The sequence below is a fragment of the Microtus pennsylvanicus genome, chromosome 13 (assembly GCF_037038515.1).
Source record: "Microtus pennsylvanicus isolate mMicPen1 chromosome 13, mMicPen1.hap1, whole genome shotgun sequence".
NCBI classification, from domain to species: Eukaryota; Metazoa; Chordata; class Mammalia; order Rodentia; family Cricetidae; genus Microtus; species Microtus pennsylvanicus.
Genome location: NC_134591.1, coordinates 12,990,062 through 13,017,989, shown reverse-complemented (window position 1 = coordinate 13,017,989; position 27,928 = coordinate 12,990,062). Strand labels below are relative to the sequence as shown.

General features: G+C 38.0%; 1 protein-coding gene across 3 annotated transcripts in view; it reads right to left on the bottom strand.

The window, feature by feature from the left end:
• Positions 1-1,980: 1,980 nt before the first annotated feature.
• The window catches only part of Kdm4c (lysine demethylase 4C), a 173,327-nt gene continuing 147,379 nt past the window's right edge, over positions 1,981-27,928 (bottom strand). For all 3 annotated transcript variants that reach the window (XM_075947215.1, XM_075947216.1, XM_075947214.1), the window contains 4 exons: positions 25,834-26,004; positions 18,400-18,519; positions 7,139-7,231; positions 1,981-3,024 (listed from right to left, as the gene is read on the bottom strand). In XM_075947215.1, the coding sequence (XP_075803330.1) occupies positions 2,848-3,024; positions 7,139-7,231; positions 18,400-18,519; positions 25,834-26,004 (561 nt within the window). In that variant the 3' untranslated portion in view covers positions 1,981-2,847. The remainder of the gene's footprint in view (positions 3,025-7,138; positions 7,232-18,399; positions 18,520-25,833; positions 26,005-27,928) is intronic.

Genomic DNA, 27,928 nt, shown 5'->3' with positions numbered 1-27,928 from the left:
AATTAGTGTTACAGTAGAATTTATAAATTGTTAGGAGTGTAACTGATTTTGTGCTACATGTACACACTAACCACCAGAGAAAGAAAGGTCTTACAATTAGTGTTACAGTAGACTTTATAAACTGTTAGGAGTTTAACTGATTTTGTGCTACATGTACACACAACATAGTTAATGTAATGCACAAAAATTAAAATTATAATTGAGGTGTCATACAGTATGTGAAAAGCTTGGATGTTCTGTCTAGAGACAGAGCTAATAACTGTTTATGAAGAACACGGTGAACAAAAGTGCAGTTCTCCATGGGAAGTCTATCTGTGGCCAGGACTCTGCAAAGGCAATATACAGTTATTCTTGGTTATAGGAGTGAACATTACTTAAATGAGACCATAGAGAACAGCTATGTCCGAGATCACATAAGTCTCTGCACATTTTCTCGCTGTGTCAGCCAATCAGAAACCTTGCTGATAAGCAAATTATCTGTTACAGAATAAATGATGCTACTTAGATTAATTCCTCTTACTGGTTTACACAGGCCTACTCTTCTGGTCTATTGTGAAGTCAGTTTGATTTAAAACCTAAAACCAGAAAACTCAAGCTAGGCAACCTTATAAAATTAAATGATATTATACTAGCAGAAAAGGTGGTGTGGCAGTCCCTATGAAATTAGGTTGGTGGGCTTTCCCAAGAGTCACTCCAGAAAATAAACACTGCTATAGTTGTGCCTGTCACTGCTTGTTTGGTACTTCACTCTTCCCAGTAATAGGAGACATTGCACTCTTTACCCTGAAATAGTTAAATTTTCCATCAATCCATGATTCTGGGATTTTTTCCATGTAGACTTTTCACATAGGACTGAAAGGAACTTTATTTGGGCCTACCTGCTCTCCTGTGTCTATTGTTATTGTGAGACTATACCTGGCCTACCCTATTGAGAGTCACAGAAAGTAGCTGTGAATTAGCTCAAGACAAGTTCACCACAGCCAACTTTAAGACCTATAAAGCAAACTAATTTGCAGCAGGCAAATGGAAGTGTACTCATTTGTAAAATGAAGGGGATAACTTGAAACTCTCAACGTTCCTTCCAGTGATAACTAGGGGCCAAAAAACTTTGGGTAACTAGTGATTCATAACTGAAAGGACTCAGATAATTAATGATCTAAAACTGAGGACCACACCAGCTGGTATTGGGGACATGCTGATGATAATTTATCTTCAGTGATGCCTGCATGAAGGTGCTCAGCTATGAAAGAAGGGCCTAAAAAGCCTGTGTCACAAACTATCTTGAGAGTTCCCCAATAGCACGTGTTTTTCTCAGGCTTTGATTCTGAGATGGAGTTTTTCCCATAGCATAGATTGGACTTGAACTTAAATCATCCTGCCTCAGCCTGTTGTGTGATTTTCCTGGGAAGATGCAACAGGCACACCTACCACACCCACTCACATCATGCACACACCCACCATACCTATTCATCCCAGAAAAAGAACTCACAACAGACCAATGTATACAATTTGATGAACCAATGAGATTTTTTTTGGAACCAATGCATTTTTATGGAAGTTTTTAAGGAATGAGTGAGGAGTTCCTTATGAGAAAGTGAGATATCTCAAAAGCAGCCATATAATCAAAAAGCTGAAATACTGAAGCCCTCTGCACAGTTTACAGGCAGATAATCCTGAGATGCTCTCCTTTGCATCTTGGTTGGTCAAAGTCTCCTTGCCAAGGATCTCTTTACCTATGAAGCTGATAAGGGGCCTTTGAGAATAATCCCAGTTTCTGCTTTCCCAGACATATGGCTTTCTGTCTACCTTTGGAGTTTCATGAGCAGCACTTTCCCTCCTGGAGGGCATGTTTCAATTTAGAGGAAACAGACAACAGTCTCTCAAGGGTTGAGATCAGGCGTATGAAGCACCATACCTGCCCCAAAGCTCATTTATCTACTGGCTTAAACATGGACAAATAAGCCAAGACAGAAGACAGGACAGGAGAAAACAGATTTTAATTTTTAAATACTAGTACATTTCCAGGCTGTTTTGCAAAGAAAAATCATTACATTAGTTCAAAACTATGCATTTAAGTATATTTATTTAAATTCTAAATTTTACAAACACATAATGAGAGAAATATATATTTTATAAATATCTATTCAGAACAGGAATTGTGAAGTGTTCAAAATATCATACTCAGATTTTTCCTCTGTAAATATATAAAATTCCCATAGACTTCATATGAATTCCTCTTCAAGAGCAAAAATTTTCCTCTTACAAAGGCCAACTCAGTTTTTAGACACAATCAAAAGTAATAATATAAAAATGGAAACATTCTGTACAGGGGAATACAGATAGCACATAGGTAAATCCCATTACCATTCATGCCATTTGTGTTTTAAAAATGCTTTATAAAAACGGCCACTTAAAACAAATATGAGAGTCTTTCCCTGACTGTGGAAAACACATAAATTATCACCCTCCCTCTTGGGTGATGAGGCTCCCACTAAAAGGAGCTGGGGAAGAGGAGCCTCCATATATGTTCCCTGAGGAGGGACCTGAGCCACAGAGAGGTAACCCCTCTTCTCTGGCATGAATTCTATCTAGTAGGCCATTCACTGTTATTTCCTTTCATTTAGGAATATTCTTTGGGGTCAAATATATGTCTGAGGGAGTGATCAGATACAGAATCAATGTCTTCCTTGTTGTTTGGCAACCAAAACTCTGGAAGCCTTATTATCTGTTACTAATGCCAGAGAAACACCCAGTCACCCGTCTCAGTGCATACCCAAGAGTGTCCCTCTGTCTTCCCTCTTCAGGTCTGAGCTGCTCTGAGCTCTCTCTGCTGCAGTAGTTTATCAACTACTGTCTCTTCTGACACTTCTTCTGGAAAGAACTCTTCAGGAAAGTGCGATATACAGGGTCATCCACATACTCATTCTTAAGTCTGGAGCTCAGCACTCTTTGCCTCTTTCTCTCACCTTGGATTACATCTGTCCCATAAAATGTGTCTTCAAATCGCATGTCAGAGGCTGTGGACTAAACGCAAAAGTATATTATTACTGACTACAGAAACACTGGACACAGATCTGGTTCTGTCAGCTGAGGTCGGATCTGTCATAGGGTAGAAGGAAACATACTCATAGATTTTTATTCTTGCTCAACAGCTCGTTCTCATACAGGCCATATGGCATAGATTTATGACTCCATTTAGTCTTAATTTCTCTACCCTCAAGGTGCTTTCCCAAACAAAAACAAAATTAAAGTCTCATTTTGTATTGGCTGTAAATGAAAACTCCTAAAAGAAAGCTAGGTCTCTAGACACTGATGGACTGATCAGAATTTAAATAATAACTGCGGAGATATTAGAACGCTGCAGGCCTAAAGGCCAATCACTTGTTGTAGCCTTTTAGAACAGGCACACCTTGCCCCTTGTGTTGAAAGTAATATCTTGCAACTCACAGATTAAAACTTTAGGAAATATATTAACTTAGCACACCACTAGCTCCCACCAATCCAAAAGCTAACTATGACATCAGATAGCATCTTGGACCTATAGCAAAGCTTCTTCCATCTTGCTACATACTTCTCTTACGTACCCATGTTATTTTAAACTTGCCCATAACTTTTATGTATTCTGAAAAACCATAAAACTCCATGAAGCTGGTTCCATGATGTAATATGGAATTTTAGTTACACTAAATCTATATTCTGAGTCATGACCAAGCAAGGTTGCTCCAGAATAATCTGTAATTTCCTTTAGAATGGGAGTTGTAGGTTTTACATTGCTTTTTTAGTCTTAATCTCTACTTGGCTTCTGCCCAAACATTTTTTTTTGGTGGGGAGGTCAACAGTCATTCTTAATTAATTCTGAATTCTATTTCTTTCTTTCTTCCTTCCTTTCTTTTTTATTAAGATTTATTTATTGCACATACAGTATTCTCCATGCAGGCATGCTTGCATGCCAGAAGACATCATATCTCATTATAGATGGTTATGAGCTATCATGTGGTTGGCTGGGAATTGAACTCAGAACCTCTGGAAGAATAGGCAGTGCTCTTAACCCCTGAGCCAGTCTCTCCAGCCCCTGAATTCTATTTCTTGTTCCTTTGTCCCCTCCCTACTTTCTTGAAGCTAGTGTGGGTAATCTTTAGTTTCTAATTCCTATAGCAGTTTTCTGTTGCTTAGCTACCTCACTGGCCACCTGTTTGCTCATTTTTGATGTTCCAGGGTTGTACTGTCTTAACTATCTATTCACCTGGGGGCTCTGCACTATAGTCTTTGCTTCAGCACCTGCACCTACTACAATACAAAGATGATGATTGTTTTTCTCACTGACTTAGATCTCTTGCATCAGGACCTACGAGAACCCTGCAAAGTATGCATTTCAGACCGTCTGCTTCAGGTGCTCTCTATATAGTCTGTATAAAATAGAACTCAAAAAGTTCTTCCACCATCATTGCCCTTCTTAAATTTCCTAAATGCGAATACCATGCTCATCTGTCCAGTTATCCGTCAAAAATTTAATGGCACTGTGGATCCCTCTTATCCCTATCCAGTCAGGAGGTCTCTTCTATATATCTGAAGCAGTCATGATTCTGCATGCAGGATCTTCACTTTCTTCTTCTGAATCACTGCAATAAATGTAGCAGTCCCAATCTATCTCCCATTAAACCACTAGAAAAAAAAGCTTTCGAAAAACACTAGTTAAATGATTACAGAGGGGGTACCTGTATGTAATCGTTTCATTTTTTACCTATCCTCAAAACAATTTGCACATTCCTAAGGCCAGACTTTTACAACCTAACAAATCCTACTTCCTTCTCTGAAAAGATTAAAATTTACATTCTGGGCCTCATTTTACTGGCACTGGGTCTGGGATACTTTTCCTTCCATAGAAGAGTCTCTGCTACGCGAAAGCTGGAAGTTCCTGTGAAAATGAATGCAGGGATAGGCAACATTCATCCCACCACGTGTTCCTTAAGGGTAAAGGATATTAACAACTATAAATCAAATGTTGTATGTACCAATACAAAGTAATAGGTGTGAAACTTACCTACTGCTTGGTAAGTGCTTAGTGAAAAGTATAGGTTATCGCTGAGATACTCAGGTAAAGACCAAACCTAGAGTCTATACTAAAACACCAATTTTAGTTCCTGATTCAATACTGTTTTGGCATCTAGAATATGTTTTCCACTGGTTCAAGTCAGGCGTATGATTTTTTCTAAAGATAGCAACACACATATCTTATGTTGGTAACAAAGTAGACAGACTCTTAGGAGTTGAAAACAAAAAGGTCCATTGTGAAAACAATGACAAGAAAAAGAACTGAGCAGACATGAGGAAGCCTGGAAACTGGAAATGGTTCAGGTTGGCAGCTGTGTATATTTTCTGCCCACCATCTCATGAAGCAGTTATACAGAGTGCCAGACTATCTATAGGTTCCATAGAAAGTACCATATTTCACTTGGGAAGGAAATTTAGAAGTTTTGCATTGGTTGTCTTTCTGTCATCAGGAGGAAACATTGTTTTAGTAACTCTTGGAAAGCACTTCCTCTGACTTATATTTCACTTTTATAAGTGTTGATGTAATCAAATGAGGAAATAAAGCATCTACTGCCACTGTGCAGAAACAGCAGAAGTCAGCCTCTTAAACACAATAGTAAAGTCAATTTACCAGGAGGTCTAGTTAGTTATGCAATGGTTACCATGGTTACTTTATGAGACAATAAAAGGTAATGGGCTGTTTCTGAAGACAGTAGAAAACAATCCAGTACTGTCATTAGTGGCTGGCTGACTCTCTTAAAACATATCCCTCCAAGCCAGAAGAATTCGAGGGAGAAAAAGTCACTAAAAAGTCACTCTCAATGATAACAGCTGCTTATCTATCAATCTTCGTCAAGCCAAAAATATTCTCTAACCATAAAATATCTTCTATCAATGAGCTTTCCAATAAGATTTGACTCCCCAGGTGGAAAAGTATATCAGTCGAGGGGGAGAGAGCCTATTGTTCTTTTTTTAAATTAAAATATTCTCATTTTAATGAGTGTGCAGGTCTCCCATTGGGTAAACAGCAGTACTGTCAATGTCTCTTCTCTTAACCTGAATTTATTTTTTATTTTTTTTAATTAAAAATTCCCTCCCCCTCCCCCCACTCCTGAATTTTTAAAGTCCTTCCTCTGGAAGTGCTGCTGAAAGAGAACTCACCTGCTTTGGGTTCCCTGTCATCAGGATCTCACCCAACAAAAGAAGAAGAAAATACTCAATTTTCCACTTATAAAACCCCTTGGTTTTCCAAAATAACTAACTAACCTATCCTAACTCTGTCACTGTACTGTAAGAGGACATAATCATAAGAATGGATGAAAGAGAGTTAAATTTACTTAGAAAAAATAACTTCTCTATTACAATTTATCATTTCAGGAAGGATACAGATAAGAGTCTAAATGAGTAAAATAGACTTCATTTTGGGCTATAATACAATAGTATGGAACCTACAGTATTATAAAACACATATTTTAAAAAATCAGACTATAAGCCATCCATGTTTACTTATTTAGTGGCATGCAGTGGACTTGAAAGTATACCCAAGTGTGTGTGTGTGTGTGTGTGTGTGTATTTATTATACCTCTTTTAGTTTTCTAACTACTAATATTCTGGCTTTGCTTTGTTGTTTTCCAAGTGAGAGCTTAGAAAGAAGCATCACTGAGCATGAGACACAGAACTTCAACAATACATGATAAGGTTACTAGACACCATTAGCTAATGCTGACTCTCTTAAATCTACTGCTGAATACTTCCTTTTAACATAGTTCCCACTAAGAGTGAATACCTTCATATTTGTTTGTTCCCAGAGGGACAAAGGACAAGTTTAATAACCATAATTGTGTGTCAATAAATTTTAACACAAAGAACTGTTTGTTTGTTTGTTTGATTTCATTAGAAGAAAAAATAAGCCATGTGCGCACTGGTTTTCCTCTTTCTGTCTAAGCGGAGACTTGCATTCAACAGGTTACAACAAGGGAAAAATTACTTAGGCTTTCTTCAAAATTAATCAAAATCCCAAGGTTGATTTCTTCTGGAATTGGGAAAGCATAGAGGGCATGGGGACTTCATTGGGGGTCCCAAAGTAGCAATTGTCATTAGCACTTACAAAGCGAGCCTTTACCCTTTTGGGTAACTCTTCATCTAAAGTGTATATGTCTTCTCTCTTCATTGCTATCTGGGATCCATCTTCAAATTCAACCTAAAGAAACATAAGGCATTGTGTTATTTAGGAAAACCAAGAGTACTGACCTTTTCTCAGGAGTTTCAATTAAATATGAAAAAAAAGGAGTAAAGGACTGTAACAGAGCAAATACAGAACCAGCCAGAGTCAGGGAAGTTGGAAAAGCATTTTTTCTTATCCAACTAATATTAAACAGGATAGACTTGAAATATGAGCTATGAAATCTTTATCATCCCCAAACCTAAAGAAGAAAATATGAGGGCTGATCAGATGATTTCTGAGAAATAAACAAAAACCAAACCAAACTAAACCAGACCAAAAACCTCCCCACAATCAGTAAAAGGTACTAGTGAATAGACTGCCTCATAACAAATAAAAATGCTCAGTAAATAATTAAGAATTGTTCAATATTCTGAGGTATAAGAAAGCAGAAATTCAAACAACTCTGAGATTCTTGTTTAATTGGAATGGTTATTAGCAGCAAACAAACAAACAAACAAAAAAAAAGAAGTGCTGGTGCGGATGTGGCGAATGTAAAACCCTTATATTCTGCAGGTAGAACTCTAAACTGCTACAGCTACTTTGGAAAGCAGTATAGAGGTTTCTTCCAAATCTAAAAACAGAACTATCATATGGTCTATCACACCATTCCTGAGTGCATCTCTGAAAGACTAAGTCAACATTCCACAGAGATACTTGCACATCCATGTTTGTGAACCATTCAAAATAGTGATGAAATGGAACCACATTAGATATATACCAGTAAACAAAAAAAAGGGGGTAAGCACATAAAAAGGAATTTATTCATTATAAACAAAGTAAAATTGTGTCATTTCTGGGAGAATGGGTGAAACTGGACATTATTGTGTTAAACGAAGAAACCCAGACTCAGGCAGACAAATATTGAATATCCAATAATATTTAAAATAATATTTAAAAATAAATTTAAATTTATTTTTGTTTGGTGTATGTGTGTGTTGATAAAGCTGAAAGGGAACTATAAGAGATAATGAGGGTATCTTAAAGGAATGGGAGAATGGGGGAGAAAGGGTAAAAAATTAAGATATAAGATCAGAAGAAGGTTCTTTGGTGGATGTAGGGGGAAAAAAGCAGAAGACAGGGATAGGGGAGCAAGTAAGAACAAAATGGCATGTTTCCATAAAGTGGCAAAATGAATCCATTACTTTGCATGCTAACTTTATATTGAGGTCTTTGTGCATGGTGCATAGATATGGGTCTATTTTCATTCTTCTACATGTTGATATCCAGTTATGCCAGCACCATTTGTTAAATATGCTTTCTTTTTTCCATTTGATATTTTTTGCTTCTTTGTCAAAAATCAGGTGTTCGAAGGTATGTGGATTAATATCTGGGTCTTCTATTTAGTTCCATTGGTCCTCCTGTCTGTTCTTATGCCAATACCAGGCTGTTTTCAGTACTGTAGCTCTGTAGTAGAGTTTGAAGTCAAGGATTGTGATGCCTCCAGAAGTTCTTTTATTGTACAGGAATGTTTTGGCTATTTTGGGTTTTTTGCTTTTCCAGATGAAGTTGAGTACCTTTCTTTCAAAGTCTGTGAAGAATTTTGCTGAGATTTTGATGGGCATTGCATTGAATCTGTAGATTGCTTTTGGTAAGATTGCCATTTTTACTATGTTAATTCTACCTACCCAAGAGCATGGGAGATCTTTCCACTTTCTGTTGTCTTCTTCAATTTCTTTCTTTAAAGATTTAAAGTTCTTGTCATACAGGTCTTCCGCTTGTTTGGTTAGAGTTACTCTGAAATATTGTATGCTATTTGTGGCTATTGTGAAGGGTATCATTTTTCTGATTTCTTCCCCAGCCCTTTTATCATCTCTGTACAGGAGGGCTACTGGTTTCTTTGAGTTAGTCTTGTATCCTGCTACATTACTGAAAATGTTTATGAGACGTAGAAGTTTCTTGGTAGATTTTTTTGGGACTTCTTATGTAAACTATCATATCAAAGTAAATAGTGAGAATTTGACTTCTTTTCCGATTTGTATCCCCTTGATCTCCTTTTGGTGTCTTACAGCTTTAGCTAGGACCTCAAGAACTATGTTGAATAGATACTAAGAAAATGGACAACCTTGTCTTGTTCCTGATTTCAGTGGAATCTCTAGGAGTTTCTCTCCATTTAATTTGATGTTGGCTGCTGTATATTGCATTTTTTATGTTTAGGCATGTTCCTTGTATCCCTGCTCTCTCCAAGACCTTTATCATGAAGTGATGTTGTATTTTGTCACAAGCACTTTCGGCATCTAATGAGATGATCGTATGGTTTTTATTTTTCAGTTTGTTAATATGGTGGATTACATTGACAAATTTTCGTATGTTGAACTATCCCTGCATCTGTGGGATGAAGCCAACTTGACTATGGTGGATGATTCTGATGTGTTCTTGGATTTGATTTGCCGGTATTTTATAGAATTTTTGTATCAATGTTCATGAGTGAGATTGGTCTGTAATTCTCTTTCTTAGTAATGAAAAGCTTCTGTAAAGCAAAAGACACAGTCAGCAAGACCAAACGACAGCCTACAGAATGTGAAAAGATCTTCACTAACCCCACATCAGACAAAGTTCTGATCTCCAAAATATACAAAGAACTCAAGAAATGTGTCATCAAAAGAACACATAATCCAATAAAAAAAAATGAGTGCAGACCTTAACAGAGAACTCTCAACAGAGGAATCTAAGATGGCTGAAAGACAATTTAAGGACATGTTCAACATCTTTAGTCATCAGAGAAATGCAAATCAAAACAACTCTGAGATTCCATCTTACTCCTGTAAGAATGGCCAAGATCAAAAACAGATGACAACTTATGTTGGAGAGATTGTGGGGGAAAGGAAACACCCCTGCATTGCTGGTGGGAATGCAAACTGTTACAGCCGCTTTGGATGTCACTGTGGTGATTTCTCAGAAAATTAGGAAACAACTTTCCTCAAGACCCAGTAATATCACTTTTGGGTATATAGCCAAAAGATGCTCAATCATGCCACAAGGACATGTGCTCAACTATGTTCATAGCAGCTTTGTTTGCCATAGCCAGAACCTGGAAACAACCTAAATGCCCCTTGACCGAATAACGGAAAATGTGGTACATTTATACAATGGAGTACTACACAGCAGAAAATATAACAAAACATCTTGAATTCTGCAGGAAAATGGATGGAGCTAGATAACATTATTTTGAGTGAGGTAATTCAGACGCAGAAAGACAATTATCACATATACTCACTCATAGGTGGTTTTTAAACATAAAGCAAAGAAAACCAGCCTACCAACCACAATCCCAGAGAACGAGACTTACATAGATTTAATCCACATGGGAAGTAGAAAAAGACAAGATCTCCTGAGTAAATTGAGAGCATGGGGTCTTTGAGAGAGGGTTAAATGGGGAGGGGAGAGGCAGGGAAGGGAGCAGAGAAAAATGTAGAGTTCAATAAAAAAAAAATCAATAAAAAAAAAGTAATTTTAAAACAGAAGTTAAGAGTTAATACTCTATAAGAACATAAAGCTATTTATCTGGGAAAATTACTGCATAATAACAAAAAGCATCACTTCTTCCTCAGAGCTGAGACATTCTCCCTGAGTCATTCACTCTGCACATTGTCCTGCTGTGGTTCTCTGTTGTCATCTACTGCAAGAAGCTTCTCTGATTAGGATCAATGACACTCTGCTTGATGGGTTTAATGTCATTAGGAGTCATTTTATTACTATGTTCCTTAGTAGAATAATAGAAGCAGGTCTTCCCCCTATGTCCATGATCTGTCTAGGCTCAGGTTTTTGGTATTTTAGTAGTGCCAGGTATGGGTTCCATCTCATGGAGCAGACGTTAAATCAAATCAAAAGGTGATCAGTTTCTCCTAAAACATTTGTGTCATTATTGCACCAGAATACGTTGCAGACAGGTTGATGTAAGTCACAGGGTTTATAGTTGGATGATATTCACGATTACTTTTCTCCTCTGGTAGTGTAAAGAGTACTTCCCAGTACTATGAATGCTATTCAGTAGGGGTGAAGCTTCTAGTTGAGTATTGACTTTATTTTTTCATGTTTAGCAATAGGGTCTTATTATCAGGTTGCAAAAAATAACCAATAGCTCTCTTTGGCAATAGCCTGTCATATTAGTGTGTGTCAGGTGTCTACAAGTTGCCTTTGGCCAATGACTCAATAAGATGTAACCAATTTCTGGTAGTGGATGTTCTACTTGGTGAAAGATGTCTTTATTTGGTTGTTTTACATGTCTAGTTGGAGCACTGTCTTCATTACAAGATTTTTGTCTCCATTTTGCACACACACACACACACATTCACAAATACAAAAGTATCTAAAATAGCATATTTCCATATAGGTTTTAAAAAGGATTCCCCTCCTACATTCCCTCGTTTACCCTGCCCTCTATAACCCATTTACTCCTCTAATTATATTTACTCCGATATCTCTTTGGAACATGTATTCTATTTCTAATTCCTGGAGAGATTCTTTCCTTCTCCCAGATGCTTATGAGGAACCTAACTTCTGTGGTTATTAGAATACCAAAATCTTAAAAGCTAACATCCACATGTAAGAGAAAACATGTGATCTGGATCATGGTACTCAAAATCTGGGATGATTATTTCCAGCTTCATCCATTTACCTACATTTTTGTCTTTAGGTGAGAGTGGGATACTAATGTCATCCATAACACTGTGTTGGATTCACATGTGATTTCAGCTATATACTGTTTCTTTTAGGAACTTGGATACTCTTGGTTTGGTGCATAAATGTTTAGAATTACAATATCTTCTTGGTGGATTATTCCCGTGATAAGTATATAATGTTCTCTCCATCTCTTTAGTTTTTGTTTTACGTCTTTAAAGTTTTATATGTTTGACATCTTGACTTCAGGACATGAGGATCTCTCTGGTTATTTGCTCTGGGAGTTCTAAGTAGATGGGCATTTCTCAAGCTTTAGTAAATTTGCTGCTACAATTCAAAGAATGAGTATGCACAATTTTTATCACAGTTCCTTCTGCTTCTCTGGAGATTATTAGGTTTGGCACTCTGAACATATGCCAGAGTTCTTGGATGTCAGGATAATGTTCTTTCCTTTTTCTTGCTTTTTGATTTAACAGAAGCCTGGATGTCATAATATCTCACTTTGTCCTTTATTGTGATAGTCATTCTTTTGCTTGGTTTTGCATGTGAATGATATCCATTATATTTTATATTTGATCAGCACACTCTTTTCTTGCATTTCTTTTTGACTTTTTTCCCTTGAACTTTTCTTCTCAATTGCATACCTTTGTCCACTTTCAAGTTTCTTATCTAGGTCCTGAATTGGTTTTCTTAAGTTTTCTACATGGTCATTTAACCTTTATAAAAGTAGGACACTGAGCCAGATAGTGGTGGTACACACCATCTCAGCACTTGGGAGACAGAGGCAGGTAGATCTCTGTGAGTTTGAGGGCAACCTGGTCAACAAAGCAAGTTCCAGTACAGATATAGAGAGTGGTTACACAGAGAAACCCATCTTGAAAAACCAAAAAGTAGGACCCTGAAATCATTTCTAGCATTTCAGCTATCCCATTATCTATGGTTCTTTTTTTTTTTGACACTGATGTGTGGTAAACTTGTGAGATGTCATAGTGACCTATTTTGATGTTGCCTTTTGTGCCTCTAGTCTTTATTTTCCCTTTCTTTCATTCTTTCTGTTTGTTTCACGTAAGTCTTCATGTGGGTTGTGGTCTGTCTATCTATCCATCTATCTATCCATCTATCTATCTATCTATCTATCTATCTATCTATCTATCTATCTATCTATCTATCTATCTATCTATCCTTGCTGGCTTATGTTCCTCTCTCCTATTTGGGAGAAACCTGACTATAGCTAACAGAAGAAAAAATAATAAGTGTTTAGCAATCTCATGCAGTAAAAGACAACTATGTACTTTACTTATGTCCAGTAAGGTTCTGACATAGAAGCATTAGGGCAATGTGCCAATGTGTGTTCCTGTAAAACACTAGCTAATTTAACTTTTTATCTTATAGAATTCCTGTCTAAGAATATTTGCATGGGTTGGAGAGACTAGGCCAGGTTTAATGACTTCTTGTGTTCCCTTGTGAGACTGGTTGTGGGAAAATGTAACTATGCTCTCTCTATATCCTCCAGGCCAGTCATTCGAGGGTATTGGTAGAGAATCGGAGCAAAAGGATCCTGTGCGGCACTTCAGTCACATTTTCCACGGCCTCTGCCAGCTTTCCAATTCATGTTAAGAAGTTTTTATAACTATTATTAAGTTTCCAAATTCAAATAGTCCTCACTATATAGCATGTAAACCTCATTAGTATGTGAAAACATAGTATCTTTTTTATTATTTTCATTGAGTTATACATATTTTTCTCCACTCCCTTCCCTTCCTCTCCCCTCCCCTTCTGTCCTCTCCCATGATCCCCACTCTCTCAATTTACTCAGGATATCTTGTCTTTTTCTACTTCCCATGTATGTCTCTTTTGGGGCCCTCGTTGTTGTCTAGGCTCTCTGGGATTGTGAATGAATCTTTTCATTTACACATTTGAGAGCATAGCTATAACTACCTGTGATTACTTTCTGATGGAGGAGGGTCATCTTTCTATCTGTTGCTTTCATTGGTTAAGTAATAAAGAAAACTGCTTGGTCCTCTGATAGGGTAGAATTTAGATAGGCGGAGTAAACAGAACAGAATGCTGGGAGAAAGAAGCCGAGTGAGTTGCCATGATTCTCCCACTCCAGACAGACGCAGGTTAAGATCTTCCCTGGTAAGCCACCTCGTGGGCTACACAGAATATTCGAAATGGGTTAGATCAATATGTAAGAGCTAGCCAATAAGAGGCTGGAAGTAATGGGCCAGGCAGTATTTAAAAGAATACAGTTTCCATGTAATTATTTCGGTTATAAAGCTAGCCGAGCTGGTGGCTGGGAGCTCAGGTGCCAGGAACGTAGCCCGCCGCCCTTATTACAACAACTTTCCTTTGTTTTAAGTAATTTGAACATTCTATGTGAGAAAGACAGTTTTACTAAAACAACGTCCTCGACTAAAACACTGTCCTCAACTAAAACACTGTCCTCGACTGTCCAGGTCTCAAGTATGCAGAAGCAAAACTGTATTCCATGTATGGACATCTGATTTCTCTTGCTACAATAAAGACAATAGTAATTTCTGATTCTTCTTTTGGTTACCAGCTGCATGTTCTTATAAAATACAAAAAAGGTTTCTTTTTCTTTAAAAATAATTAAAATATCTTCCCCATGCCTTTACGTCCCCTTATTTACAGACTGAGAATCAATAAAATCTATTTTACAGAAGAACTACTGTTCAGGGCAAAAATACACCCACAAACATTTACATACACACAAAGAGACATACATACATATATGCATGCATACATAGAAACACATACATATATATTCAAGATACACACACAAATATACATATATACATACATACACAGACACAAATATACACAGGCACACACAGACATATATACTCAGAAACAGACAAGGACACAAACACACAGATATAAAGACATACATACAACCACAAAGATATACACAGGCTGGCGTTGAACTCACAGAAATCATTACCTGCCTCAGCCTCCCAAGTGCTGGGATTAAAGGCATGCACCACCAAACCTGGTTAAATGTGTAGTCCAGGCTGGCCTCAAACTCATGATCCTCCCTGCTTCCACCTCCTTCAGCAAATCCTACTGGCCTGTGCTACCACGACTGGCTGGGTGGTGGTGGTGCACACTTAATCGCAGCACTTGGGAGGGAGAGGCGGGGAGGCAGGCAGATCTCTGTGAGTCTGAGGACAGCCTGGTCTACAGAGCAAGTTCCAGGACAGGCTCCAAAGCTATGGAGAGAAATCCAGTCTCAAATAGCAAAAAAGAAAAAAGAAAAGATATATATATATATATATATATATATATATATATATATATATATATACATACATACACAGGAACACACAGAAATACCCAAATATACACAGAGATTAAATACACACACATAGACACATCCACAAACACCCACAAATATACACATAAATACATACATTCACACATACACACAAAGATTTAGCATATTTTGCACTGTGCTCCAGGTATATCTTTCTATACATTTTATTGAATTTCTTATTCAATGGTAAAGGTGAAAGACAGAAAGTAAAAAGTGATCTCAAAAGGCCACTTGGCTTAATGAGGAATTCTATACTACTTGTAGTTAAATAGAAAATTTTAATACCAGCTTTAACTTTCATTGAGTGTGTGTGTATATATATATATATATATATATATATATATATATATATATATATATATATATATATCCACAGTTTTATATTGCTGGGCTAACACACTGATTACTAATTCACCTGGATTTTAAAATGTGATAATTTTATGTAGCAACCAGTTTTGTTACAGAGCTTCAATATTGCTCTTATGAAATGTGACATTTTGTTCTCATTTATAAATTAGCTTTTCTCTAGGAATCTCCTGTATTTTCTAATCCAGGTGTGAGGTTTACTTAATTATGAACAGTATGATACACTTAAGCCATTGCTGAGAGCTTTAGGTGGCAATGGCTTTACCAGAGGCCACTAAGAATACAAGTAGATGACAAATGCTATCCATAAGGTCAACCCACCAGGTGAACAACTACATCATGGAGAGAATCTCGGGAAACAAGGCTTACGAGACCATTACCTATGCATAACTTTGTTTCTGTAACTTTTCTCATGTGGCACTATAAACAGCTATGGGTATTTTCCCCACTGCTTGTATGTTTATCTCATGAAAAAATTTCTATCTGCTGGGTGTAGGGGAGTGAGAGTGTTACAGCTGTGGAGCAGCAAAGATATCCTGACTTATCAGGAAGCCAGGCTACCTAGAGTCTCAATAGGAGAGCTCTGGAGGCTGGAGCCAGAATAGGGCAGCTCAGCTCTGGAGGATAGAGCCACAAAAGGACAGCTCTACCCTGGAGGCAAGGTGTCCTGACTTATTGGCAAGTCAGGCTACCTGAAGCTAGGGTGTGGTGGTGGGGGATGGTCTTGCCATAGGATATAGCAATCTTGATCTTCTCCTGGATAGTTGCTACAGCTGAGCCCTTCTCTGTTCACTTAAGGGCTTCTTTTCTGGTCCAAGATATTACTTCTTTGCTAACACTCTGCTAAACGGCAAGCCCCTGCAGAAATGTAGCAATCTCCTCTGGCTCTGGAAAAAGTTATTAGTTTTCCTGCTCAGCCCCACTTAGGGAGCATGTCAGCAAGATTTTTCTTTCACTGGCTCTGATTCTAGGGACAAAGTGTGTTTCTTTGGCACTGGTTTCAGAGTCAGGGCATGTTTTTTCGGTCCTGAGTTTAGGGCTAAAGGTGTTTCTTTCCCTGGCTCTCAGATCCAGGGTGTGTTTCTTTCAATGGCTCTGGGTTCAAAGTCAGGGTGCTGAGTGATTGGCTGGTTTTCTGCTCCAGTTGGCCCTTTAACCCTACACGGGGCATACATATGGCTGTGGATGTTCAAGAAGATGATTTCTGCTTAACTATACAATCCTGATGAATAGAAATAATAGTAGGGTATTTTTCATTACTCAGATGGACATAGGAAAGTAATAGAATTCTCGGTCACAAAGACAGATAATTTTAGACTTCATGACAAATTCAAAGTAAACTGGTTGCTCCTGGAGATGAATACATAAGGACACATTCCCAGGTGTTTATTGCATGAAACAGCTTTAGTAGACATAACTTTTTCAGTAATGGATTTTCTGCACATACTCCTAACCTCAAGGTTTAGTCAACCAACTGTTTCTTGTTTAAGTCCTGAATGTCAATGTCACTTTCTGTCTGGGAACCCTGACCACTCAGAGTTATGTACTTACTTTATTCACACACCCAGTCAGCGTGAACTCCCTAGCCTGAGAGAAACTGTGTGATCAGTTTGGCTGTTACTTATTTACTCCAGAAATGCTGTGTGACCCTGAAAATGTGATTCATATTTGTACAGAGGCTTTGCTGTAGAGCGAGAAGTAGGAGAGAAATATGAGACGTGTGTGTGTGTGTGTGTGTGTGTGTGTGTGTGTGTGTGTGTGTGTGTGTATGCCCCTACGCTGAGAGGGAGACACAGCTGAAGGTGCAGAAGGAGAAGCATGAGAGGTAGAGAGAGAAGTGTTTTGTAGCTGTGCTCTATCTTCTGGTACCCTGCGTGTTGCATTGTACTCCTCTATTTATGCCCTTGCCCCTTATCAGTTTGTTAACTTCCTTCTATACTCAACTGGTATCTTATTATTATTAAGCTGCACTTCAACATATCGGGTTTGAATCTTCTAGTTCTGCCACCCTGTTTTTTACTATACCATTTACATGAGAATATTGATTTGTGACACAGTGTTACTGAAATCTGTTGCTTCTACAAATGTTCAATTTTAAAGTTCTCTGAGGAATATGAATGCACTTGTGCTACCCTAACCATGTTGTTTCTCTTTTGTGAGTATAACTCATTTTTATTTTTGGTAAGATTAGAATAATTCCTGTTTTACTTTTCCTAAACTACTATTTTTAAACTTGAGTTGATGACAACTGTAAGCTGTCTGTGCCAATGGTCCAAGAGTTTTGGTTTATCTGAGATGCCCAGATTAGGCTTCTCTACCCAAAGAAATAAAGTCACAAGGTGCTAGTTGGATAGTCAACATAGAGTAGCACAATGTCAATGCAAAACAATATGAACTAATATGTAATATTGTTTCAACTTGGCAAATGAATGTTACATCTTATTTTATTTTTATCTAAATTATTTTAAAATCCCTGAAGTGTTAAAGATCAGATCCAGTGCCTGCATATACAAGGCAAGTGCTCTATTGTTGAGGCAAAACACCCTCAGCTCCATGTTCTGGTTTAAGGCAAGATAAACCAACTCTAAGAATGAAAACACAAGCAAACAGCCATTACCTAGTAGTTGAACCAGACCAAATGTTAGGTTTTCTCAGTGTCCAACCAGGCAGTCCAAGTTGAAACCTGGACTGTTAGAAATTCAAGTTTTGTCTTCCATAAAAAGACTAAAACTTGTGTGGCTTTTTATGCACAGCACACTCATGTTATCACTTCCTGGTATCTACTGACCATCTTACCAAGAACCACAGAGAAAGTAGCACCCACCTGATACATATAGGCAACATTTGATCCAAGATACTTTGCCCCATAGAGTTTACCATCAGGCCACTTGACTTGGATGACTTCTCCCTCGGCAGGAGGACCCAGCTTCACACAGTTTCTGCTCTGTGGAATTAATGGAAAGATGTTTTAAGGCAAGTGCCTACTTGAATGCATTTAGATCTTCGCAAATGATGAACTGTGACAAAAGGAGTAACTGTCCCTCTGTTTTACAGATTCTATCTTGCTTGGGTGTTCAGGTAAGAGATATGAAACAAAGGAATATTTAAAGATTTGATTTACACCATAAAGTTGCAAAAGAGTTTCATAAGAAAAGCAGAAAGAAAACATTAACACTTCATATTGGCTATTTGACAATGAGTTATCCAAGCAGAAGCTCAAATAATACAAAGTATTTTAGGTGAGGAAGAGAACTGATAGTGATTTATAACATCCAACATTTCTGTAGCATTTTACAATTAACAAAGTGTTTTAGCATAAATACAATTTGATCTTTGTAATTACTCTTTGAAGCAGATTTTTTTAAAGTAATAGTTTATGTATTTTTTTAAAGAATTTGATACAGTGTATTATTTTGTTAAATCACATTCACCCCCTTTCTCAAATCTTTCTGCATCCATTCCCACCTCCCTACTTGTCCAAAGTAGAGATTTAACTCTTACTTTTATTCCCATGGAATCAAAATTTTATTGCCTAATTTGTGTTGGGTGTGGAGAATGCCCTAGAGTGTGGTTGATCTACCAGTAGTAACATCAGTAAAAAAAAATCTATGTCAAATGCCAATGGATACTCAGAAGCTGGTAGGACTACATGCCTACCTCCTTTAACCTATGATGCGACAGATTATTGTCTCTATTTTACAGACAACAAAATTGTGCCTTTAAGGAGCTCCTATGTCATGAATAAAGCTGAATTTCAGGTATGTTTTGAAAATACCCAGGGTGAAGGACCTTAAATCAGTAAGACTGATTCAGGCAACAGAGGAAAGGCAAAAGATAGAGGGGACATGGCAGGTAGAGCAGACGGGATACGTCCTGCTTCAGTTGCCTCAAAAGAATTGTGCTTGTTCCCAAATATAAATGCTCCTGCTGGTACATCCCACTAAGTGAGCAGGTCACTGCTTCCACAGATGTTCCTAGTGGCCCCACAAACAGTATTAAAATATTTTTTCTCTTTTGATGTTTTGTTCCATGACCTTTCCCCCACCCCACAAAACAATTGAGAATAAACTCCCCAGAGTTGCCTCCAGAAACATACTTCACCATTAATGACTGATAGCACCTTAGCGTAAAAGCATGGAAAAAGGTATTCTAAACAAATAGAACTAAGAAACAACCAGGTATAGTTATTCTAATACCCAACAAAACAGACTTCAAACAAAAACTAGTCAGAAGACATAACCAGAAACATTTCTTTCTCAGTAAAAAAAAAAAAATACAGCAACAGGATACCAATATATATATTCTACCAAACTGGAAAGCCTAAAAGGAATAAATGTAATTCTCTACATATATGTTCTACTAAACTTAATCAAGATAAAATGAACAACTTAAATTGACGTATAACTTCCAATGAGACAGAAACGTTAATTAAAAATCTCCCAAATAAGAAAAAAAGAGAGCAGGATCAGAAGGATTTAGTGTAGAATTCTACCAGACTTTTAAAGAACTAACACCTGTACTTTTCAAAATAGAAAAGGAACATTTCCAAATTCTTTTATGAAGCCAGTTGTAATCTGATAACAAAACCAGACAAAGACAGAGACCCACACTGGACCACTGGACTGAGCTCCCAAGGTCCCAATGAGGAGCGGAAGGAGGGAGAACATGAGCAAAGAAGTCGGGACCACGAGGGGTGCACCCACCCACTGAGACAGTGGAGCTGATCTACTGAGAGCTCACCACGGCCAGCTGGACTGTGACTGAAAAAGCATGGGATAAAACCGGACTCTCTGAACATGGCGAACAGTGAGGGCTGATGAGAAGCGAAGGACAATGGCACGGGGTTTTGATCCTAAGTAATGTGCTGGCTTTGTGGGAGCCTAGCCAGTTTGGATGTTCACCTTCCTAGACCTGGATGGAGGGGGGAGGACCTTGGACTTTCCACAGGGCAGGGAACCCTGACTGCTCTTTGGACTGGAGAGGGAGGGGGAGAGGAGTAGGGAGAGGGGGAGAAGGGTGGGAGGAGAGGAAGAAGGGTAGGAGGAGGGGGAGGGAAATGGGAAGCTGGGGGGAGGCGGAAACTTGCTTTTTTTCCTTTTCTCAATAAAAAGAAAGAAAGAAAGAAAAAAAAACCAGACAAAGAGCCAAGAAAAAATATTATAGGATGGTAACTCTTATGAACATGGATACAAAAATTCTTAATAAAGTACTTGCAACCAAATTTATTAACACATCAAAAAGATTATCCACCATGACCAAGTTGGCTTCATTTCAGAGATATAGAGAAGGTCCAGCAGACATAAATCAATAAATGTAATGCACTACATAAATAGATCCAGGACAGAAATCAAAATGATCCTTTCTTTAGATGCAGAAAAGGCCTCTGACAAAGTCTAAATATTTTTATGAGAAAAGTACTGGAGAATCTAGGGACAACAGAGGATATATCATTCATATATATTGAAATAATATACAACAAGCGTACAGCCAACATATTGGTAAATGGAGAAAAACTCAAAGCATTCTTATTACTACCAGGAACAAGACAAGAATGTTCATTCTCCCCTCTCCTGGTTAACATATTTCTTAAAGTCTTTGTTAGAGCAGTAAGACAAGTGAAGGAGATAGAGGAGGTAAAAATAGAAACAGAGGAAGTCAAAGCATCCTTATTTGCAGATAATATACTTTTGTACATGAAAGAACCCTAAAAACACTTGAAAACTGCAGCTGATAAAATAGTATGTACTCAACGCATAAAATTCAGTAGCCATTCTACATGCAAATGACAAATATAACAAGAAATCCACCTGTGGTGTTTATTTTATTTCCCCTTCACAGTGAAATTCACGTGTGTCCTCCCCTCACTCCTCCCCAGGCCTTCTTGTTACTTAGCTTCTTTGGGCCTATGAATTGTATCATAGTTATCCATTAGTTTATGGCTAATATATACCTACAGGCCCTCTGCACATGTTACAGTGTGAAGCTTCATCTTTTTATGGATTTCCTAACAGTGGGAACGGGGTTGTTTTTGACTGTTATCTGCTTTTGGGACTCTTTCTCCCCCCTTGGTTTCCTCGTTCAGTGTCACTAGAAGAGGTGGTGCCTAGTCTTACTGTATATACTATGGCTGGCTAATATACATGGGAGATATGCCCTTTTCTGAAGAGAAAGGAGGAGGAGAAGTGAACTGGGGTGTGGGGGAAGAGAGGAGGTTAGGAGGGAGAGGTTGAGAGACAAAGAGGGAGGGAGGGGAAACTAATTGGTCTGGAAAAAATTAACAAAACAAATTTTTAAAAAGTATAGATATTTGAAATGAATTTAGAAATTATACTGGATTAGGAAAGTGACAGTAATAGTTTCCAGGGGCTATGACCTTACTAGCCATAAGTAGTTTGCTGGGTTCCTAGTACTAGGAATGACTTCGCATTGAGAGGTCCTAAGTCATTACCATGTTCTTTGAGTCACCTTGCTGGTCAGTGTTGTAGTATGTAGCCTGTACAGCTAAGTAAGAGGGTAGGCATACTGTTTTCTTCCTTAGCAGCTCGCATAGCACCTTCTAAAACGATGAGAGCTAGTACTCAGAGGAGGCTTCCTGCTAAGTTTCATCTAAATTCCTCTTAATTCTGTGTTCAAAATGTGTGTGGTGTCTCCAGCAATAAGGTTTTAATATCAAATTCTGAAAGGCAAATCAAAACAATGGCAATAGCTTGTGTTATTTTGGGAATTTCTTCAACTGCTCTGAACAAAAACTCAAGGGAGGTTTCCCATGACTGAAGCTGGGGCTTTTGTTAGCTAGTCTGCTGCTCACTGGGGGGACATAATCACCCTAAGTACCCATAACTCTATCTATCTATCTATCTATCTATCTATCTATCTATCTATCTATCTATCTATCATCTATCTATCTATCATCTTTTTCCTAATACACATATGTTATGTAGATATATACATATACACACATATGTAATCTATATATGTTAAATAAACATAAAACAATAAAATTGGGCTTTAGAAAAACATGTAATTCATTACACCAGGCATTACTGGGAAGCAAACAGACTGGGGAAAAAACCAGAAAATATTTGTAAATTATACATTGCATAAAGTTATGCAAGCATGCGCGCACACACACAATCTCTTGCAGCTCAACAGAAATAAAACTATTTTATCAATTTAAATAAACTTTCAACAAAGGAGTGGTGATTGAGTACTAAGCACTTGAAAGAAGAACAGTCAAATCACTAGTCAGTAGGCAAATATAGATTAAGGTCCCACAAAGATATGACTACACATCTTCTGCAAAGGGAATTATGGACAGAACTAAGTAAGTATAGGGGCAGGCAAGAAAATTCAAATGTTGCTTGGGAATAAGTTCATAAAACAAAGAACCTTGAATAATTTCCCAAAGTGAAGATAAATTTCACTTAGCAAGAAGATAGATTATCTGAAGACAATACATCTGGTAAATGCCTTCAGATTATAATTCAGCTACTTAAGACAATAACAGTAGGAAATTTGCAGGCAAGTAGATGGAACTAGAAAAAAATCATCTCGTGTGAGGCAACCCAGACCCAGAAAGACAAGCATGGTATGTACTTACTTGCGAGTGGATATTAGTTGTAAAGTAAAGGATAACCATGCTATAGTCCAACATCACAGAAGCTAGGTAACAAGGACAGCACAAAAGGGGGCACATGGATTTCCCTGGGAAGGAGAAATAGAAGAGATCTTCTGGGTAGACAGGGGGCAGGTGGTAATACGAACATGAGGGATCTGGTTGGGGAGTGGATGGAGAGAGGAGAGTAATGAAGATGGTCTCATGGGGGAGTCATTTAGGGGTAAGGTGGAAACTTGATGCAAGGTACACTCCCACAAATCTATAGGGATGACCCCAGCTGAGATACCTAGCAATGATGGATGGATGGCATAAATTGGCCATCTCCTATGATCAGACTGGTGACTACCCAAACTATTGTTAGGATGCGTTTCTCTAGTAATTGATGAAAAGAGATGCAGAGATTCACAGCTAAGCACTGGGCTGAGCTTGGGAAATCCTGTTGAAGGGAGGAAGGAAGGACTGTATAAGCCATGGGGTGAGGGTCATCACAAAGGAACAACTAACCTGGGCTCATGGAAGCTCACAGACGCTAGATTGCCAGTTACAGAGCCTGCACAGGACCAGTCTAGGCCCTCTACTTATGTGTGACACTTTCGTGGCTTGATCTCCTTGTGGGACTCCTAGCAGTAAGAGCAGGGTCTGTTCCTGACAGTTTGGCTGGCTTTTGGGAACCTGTTCCTCATGCTGGGTTGTGTTTCACAGCCTAAATACAGGGAGAGATGCATACTCCTACCTCAACTTGATATGCCACACTTTTGTTGACACTCCTGGGAGGCCTTACCCTTTCTGAACAGAGACAGAGAAAAAGTGGAATGGGGAGGGGGGACAGAAAGGAGGTGGAGGCAAGGAGAAGAGGGAGGGTAAACCCGTGAGGACATAAAAAAAATTATAAATCTAATTAATATAACAGAAAGAAATATAGTGTAGTGTGAATTCTAATTGGTCTTAATAATAAAAACCAAGAGTCAGATATTAGGGCATGAAAGTCAAAAGATCGGAGAAGCAGAACAGCAGCCAGCTACTAGTTCTTACCTCTACGAACCCCTCAGACCGAATGGGGTATCCTGTTTCTACAAGTCTTCAGACTAAATGTGGTCCCTATGAAACTTCAAAGGGCATACGGTTAGCTCCTGTCTCCTAATACCTTATATTCCTTTCTGCTCAGGCACATATCTTCCTGTCTCCACTTCCTTAATGCTAGGATTAAAGGTGCGTGACTCCCAAGTACTAGGATTACAGGTGTGAGCCACCAGCACCTAGCTCTTTTTCTTTTTTAGACTAGATCAATCTTGTGCAGCCCAGGGTGGGCTTGAACTCACAGAGATCCAACTGCCTCAGCCTCTCAAGTACTGAGATTAAAGGTGTGTTTGCTATCACTGACTGGCAACTATGGTTAATTTGTGCTTAGCTCTGTACTCTGATCTTCAGGCAAGTTGTATTTGTTAGATCACACAAAAAATACCACTACATGATACGGATTTAGTTAGAAAACTACATTTGGTGGCAGGAGCAGGAGATGTATCTGGTAGGATGTAAAATTCTCATTGGGCAGTCACTGAAGAAAAAAGTCAGTAATAACTATAGAGCCACAACTAAGGTCTGAAACAGCAGTAGATTCAGGTGCAGCCACTGTGCCAGAGATAAAAGAACACTTGTTTGAATTCATGTTATTCTTTTAAAAAATATTTTAAATTACATTATAATAAAAGAGTCATTAGTTTGCGGTAAAAATATTATGGTGGGAAAACTAATATAATGGAAAATGTTCAACTTCTTGTGAGATTCCAAGGAAAGCATGTAATGTGATTATAATGTGATTTCCTCTTGTGTAAAGATTCTAACTTGTTTTTGGAAAATATATAACATGGTTGTGAGGTTATATTTTCTTGCATAAAATTGTCATGTTAGAGGGTATAAAAGGGATAAGAGAAAAATAGAAGTAAAGAAGAAGAAATAAAGACGTAAAGTAAAGAAGGGGTGTATAGTAGCACCTACTTCACATCTCTTCATTTTCTCTGACCTGCTGAAGTTGGACTTGGGCACATTATCAAATCAGGGCAGGTGGTTCACATTGTAATCCCAGTATTTGTGAGGGTGAGTGAGGTGGAAGGATCATTCCCAGTTAGATAACAGCCTGGAATACATTATAAGTTCTCGGGCAACCTGAGCTATATAAAAAGGCCCTCTCTCCCAACCTCACCATCAAAGTCAGAAAAGGATTTACAGATGTTTAGACCCAGGAAGGCTATTGTCTGGTCCATGAGACTGATAACCTGTGTAAGCTCTAGAGAAAATGGCCACCTTACCCTGTGCCATGTGAGAGTTCAGAAAGAAGAAACTTGCCAGACCAAATATAAGAACTTGGATTGCCTTGCCTTCTCACAACTCAAACAAATAAATTACTATTCTTTACAAATTACCTAGTCTTACATATCTTTCTGTAGTAGCAGACAAGACAAAAAAGTCAAGAGCGTATCTTTTGTTCCTTGGCTAAAGAAAATTTCTCAAAAGAGCTGAAAAAAACTCCATCTGCTCATCTGTATACTACAAAAGATAATTAACATCAAAATTATCAATGGCAATAGATAATTAATTACAAACATTTCTGAGGGATCAGGAACTCAGGAAAAACCTACTTACCACAATGTCCTCAGGAAATGTGTCTCTGCTGAAGGAGCCATCATCAAACATGACCTCATAGAAGGTCTGAGATGTCACATCTATCACTCTACAGCTGTAGTACCGAGTGTTCCGATGCTTTGTGATGACTGTCTGGCCTACAGAGATGGCTTTCTCACAAGTTTTGGACTTCTGTAAGACAGAGAAAAAGAAAGAAAAGTGACAGAAATTTTAAAAAAAAAGAACAGAAAATAAAAATATTTTTTGGAAACAATAACAAATTTGGTCAATTTTTTTTTTGTTTGTTTTTCAAGATTTCTCCATGTAACTCCGGAACTAGCTCTTATACACCAGGCTGGCCTCGAACTCACAGAGATCTGCCTGCCTCTGCCTCACAAGTGCTGAGATTAAAGGCATGTGCCACCACCGCCTAGTTTAAGGTGTTTTTTGTTCTGCTTCCTTTGGGGGGATGGGTGCATTTCAAGACAGCATTTCTCTGTGAGTTCTGGCTGTTTTAGAACTTGCTCCACCTGCCTCTGTTTCCCAGTGCTAGAATTAAAGGCATGTGCCAATGTTACCTCGCAAATTTAAGTTTCTAAAATTTAGTATGAGAGAATAATTTCAAATTTCAAGAATATAATTAGTAAAAAAATAAACTACTCATCTACTACTTGTTGGCCAATGATTACTAATATCTTACAATGTGCTTTATTGTCTAACTATTTGGTGCATGTGTGAAGTAGAAGGATAGAGATTAGGTCTCAGGTGTGCAGGCAAGCACTCTAACAGTGAGCCCTGCACCTCAATCCCCTAAATTTTTTTTAACTACTTTGAATCCACGGTATTTATCATATGAACTCTTCAATGTTTGTTTTCTAAGAGAGAGGTATGCTTCATATAATCACAGCTCTACACAGTAATCAACTTCAAGAAGTTGAACATTGACATGACACTTTAAAACTTGATCAACTGACTTCATGATGACCTTGGTGATTTCCTATCTCCTTCCATGAAACTCTGAAAAAAGAATCTATTATCCAATTCAGTTCTACTTATCTGCCACATCATTTTACCCCATTTCTACAGGGTTTTTTTTTTTTATGGTAGTGATACTTTAGAAAGCTAAATTTCTCCTGCTTTTTAATAGATCATCTGAATGATATTTTTCCATGTTTATATAGTCTTGTCCAGAATCCAATATTCTTTGTGGTGATATTTCATTTTAAGACACATAATTTTTGCATATGTCCCAATGTTACTCTAGATCCTAAATAAAGCGTGACCCAATAGTTTGAGTCTGAACCAGGCTGTGGTTTAGCTTGCTTAGGTCAAAAGACTATATTAGAGAAGTAATGATATATTAATTCAGAGCATTATGTTAAAGAAACCTTGGACACTAGTGTTTTTTTAGGGACTTTAGATCCCCTATAGTGTAACAGTTCTGCTCTGCTAGGGGAATGTGTCCCCAAAGTGTTACAATTCCGCTCTGCTCCATCTAATATGAAAGTTGTTACATCAGGTTGAAATGTCACATTGCACAACAAACCTCACTCAAGAAATTTATTGGGAAGGAAAAATCCAGGAGGGTGACTGTCTCTACTGTGAGGAGCACCAAATTGAACAGAGTACAGGACTTATTTAGAGTTTCTTAGGAGAGAGCGTGGTGGAGCTTTCCAGAGATGCTTTGATTAGTAGGTTTTTGTGGCCTGATTCTGGGGCAAGCTGAGGGATTGGTGGGATTTTGTGCTCAGGGACTCAGATACATAAAAAATGGTTTCTAAAAAATGAGTGACTACATTGATAATAATTAGGATGTTAGACACCAACAGAACTCAGTAACTGATCAGAGGTACAGAAGTCAGCCTATTATGAAACAGAACCATGCAACTAAGTATTGTTGAAACAGATGACCCATAGAGATTTTCATTACTTACTACTGAATTTACTTCTCTGTAGTTTCCACTGATTATGGAAGCAAAATAGAATAGTTCTTAAAAATTTTCCAAATTTTTAAGCAACCAATTATTTATAATCAACCAAAAAGTTTTGAAACAGCTGACACGTAACTACTTAGCAAGGAAAGACCATATTCAACATTTGCTCAGTAAATATAAAT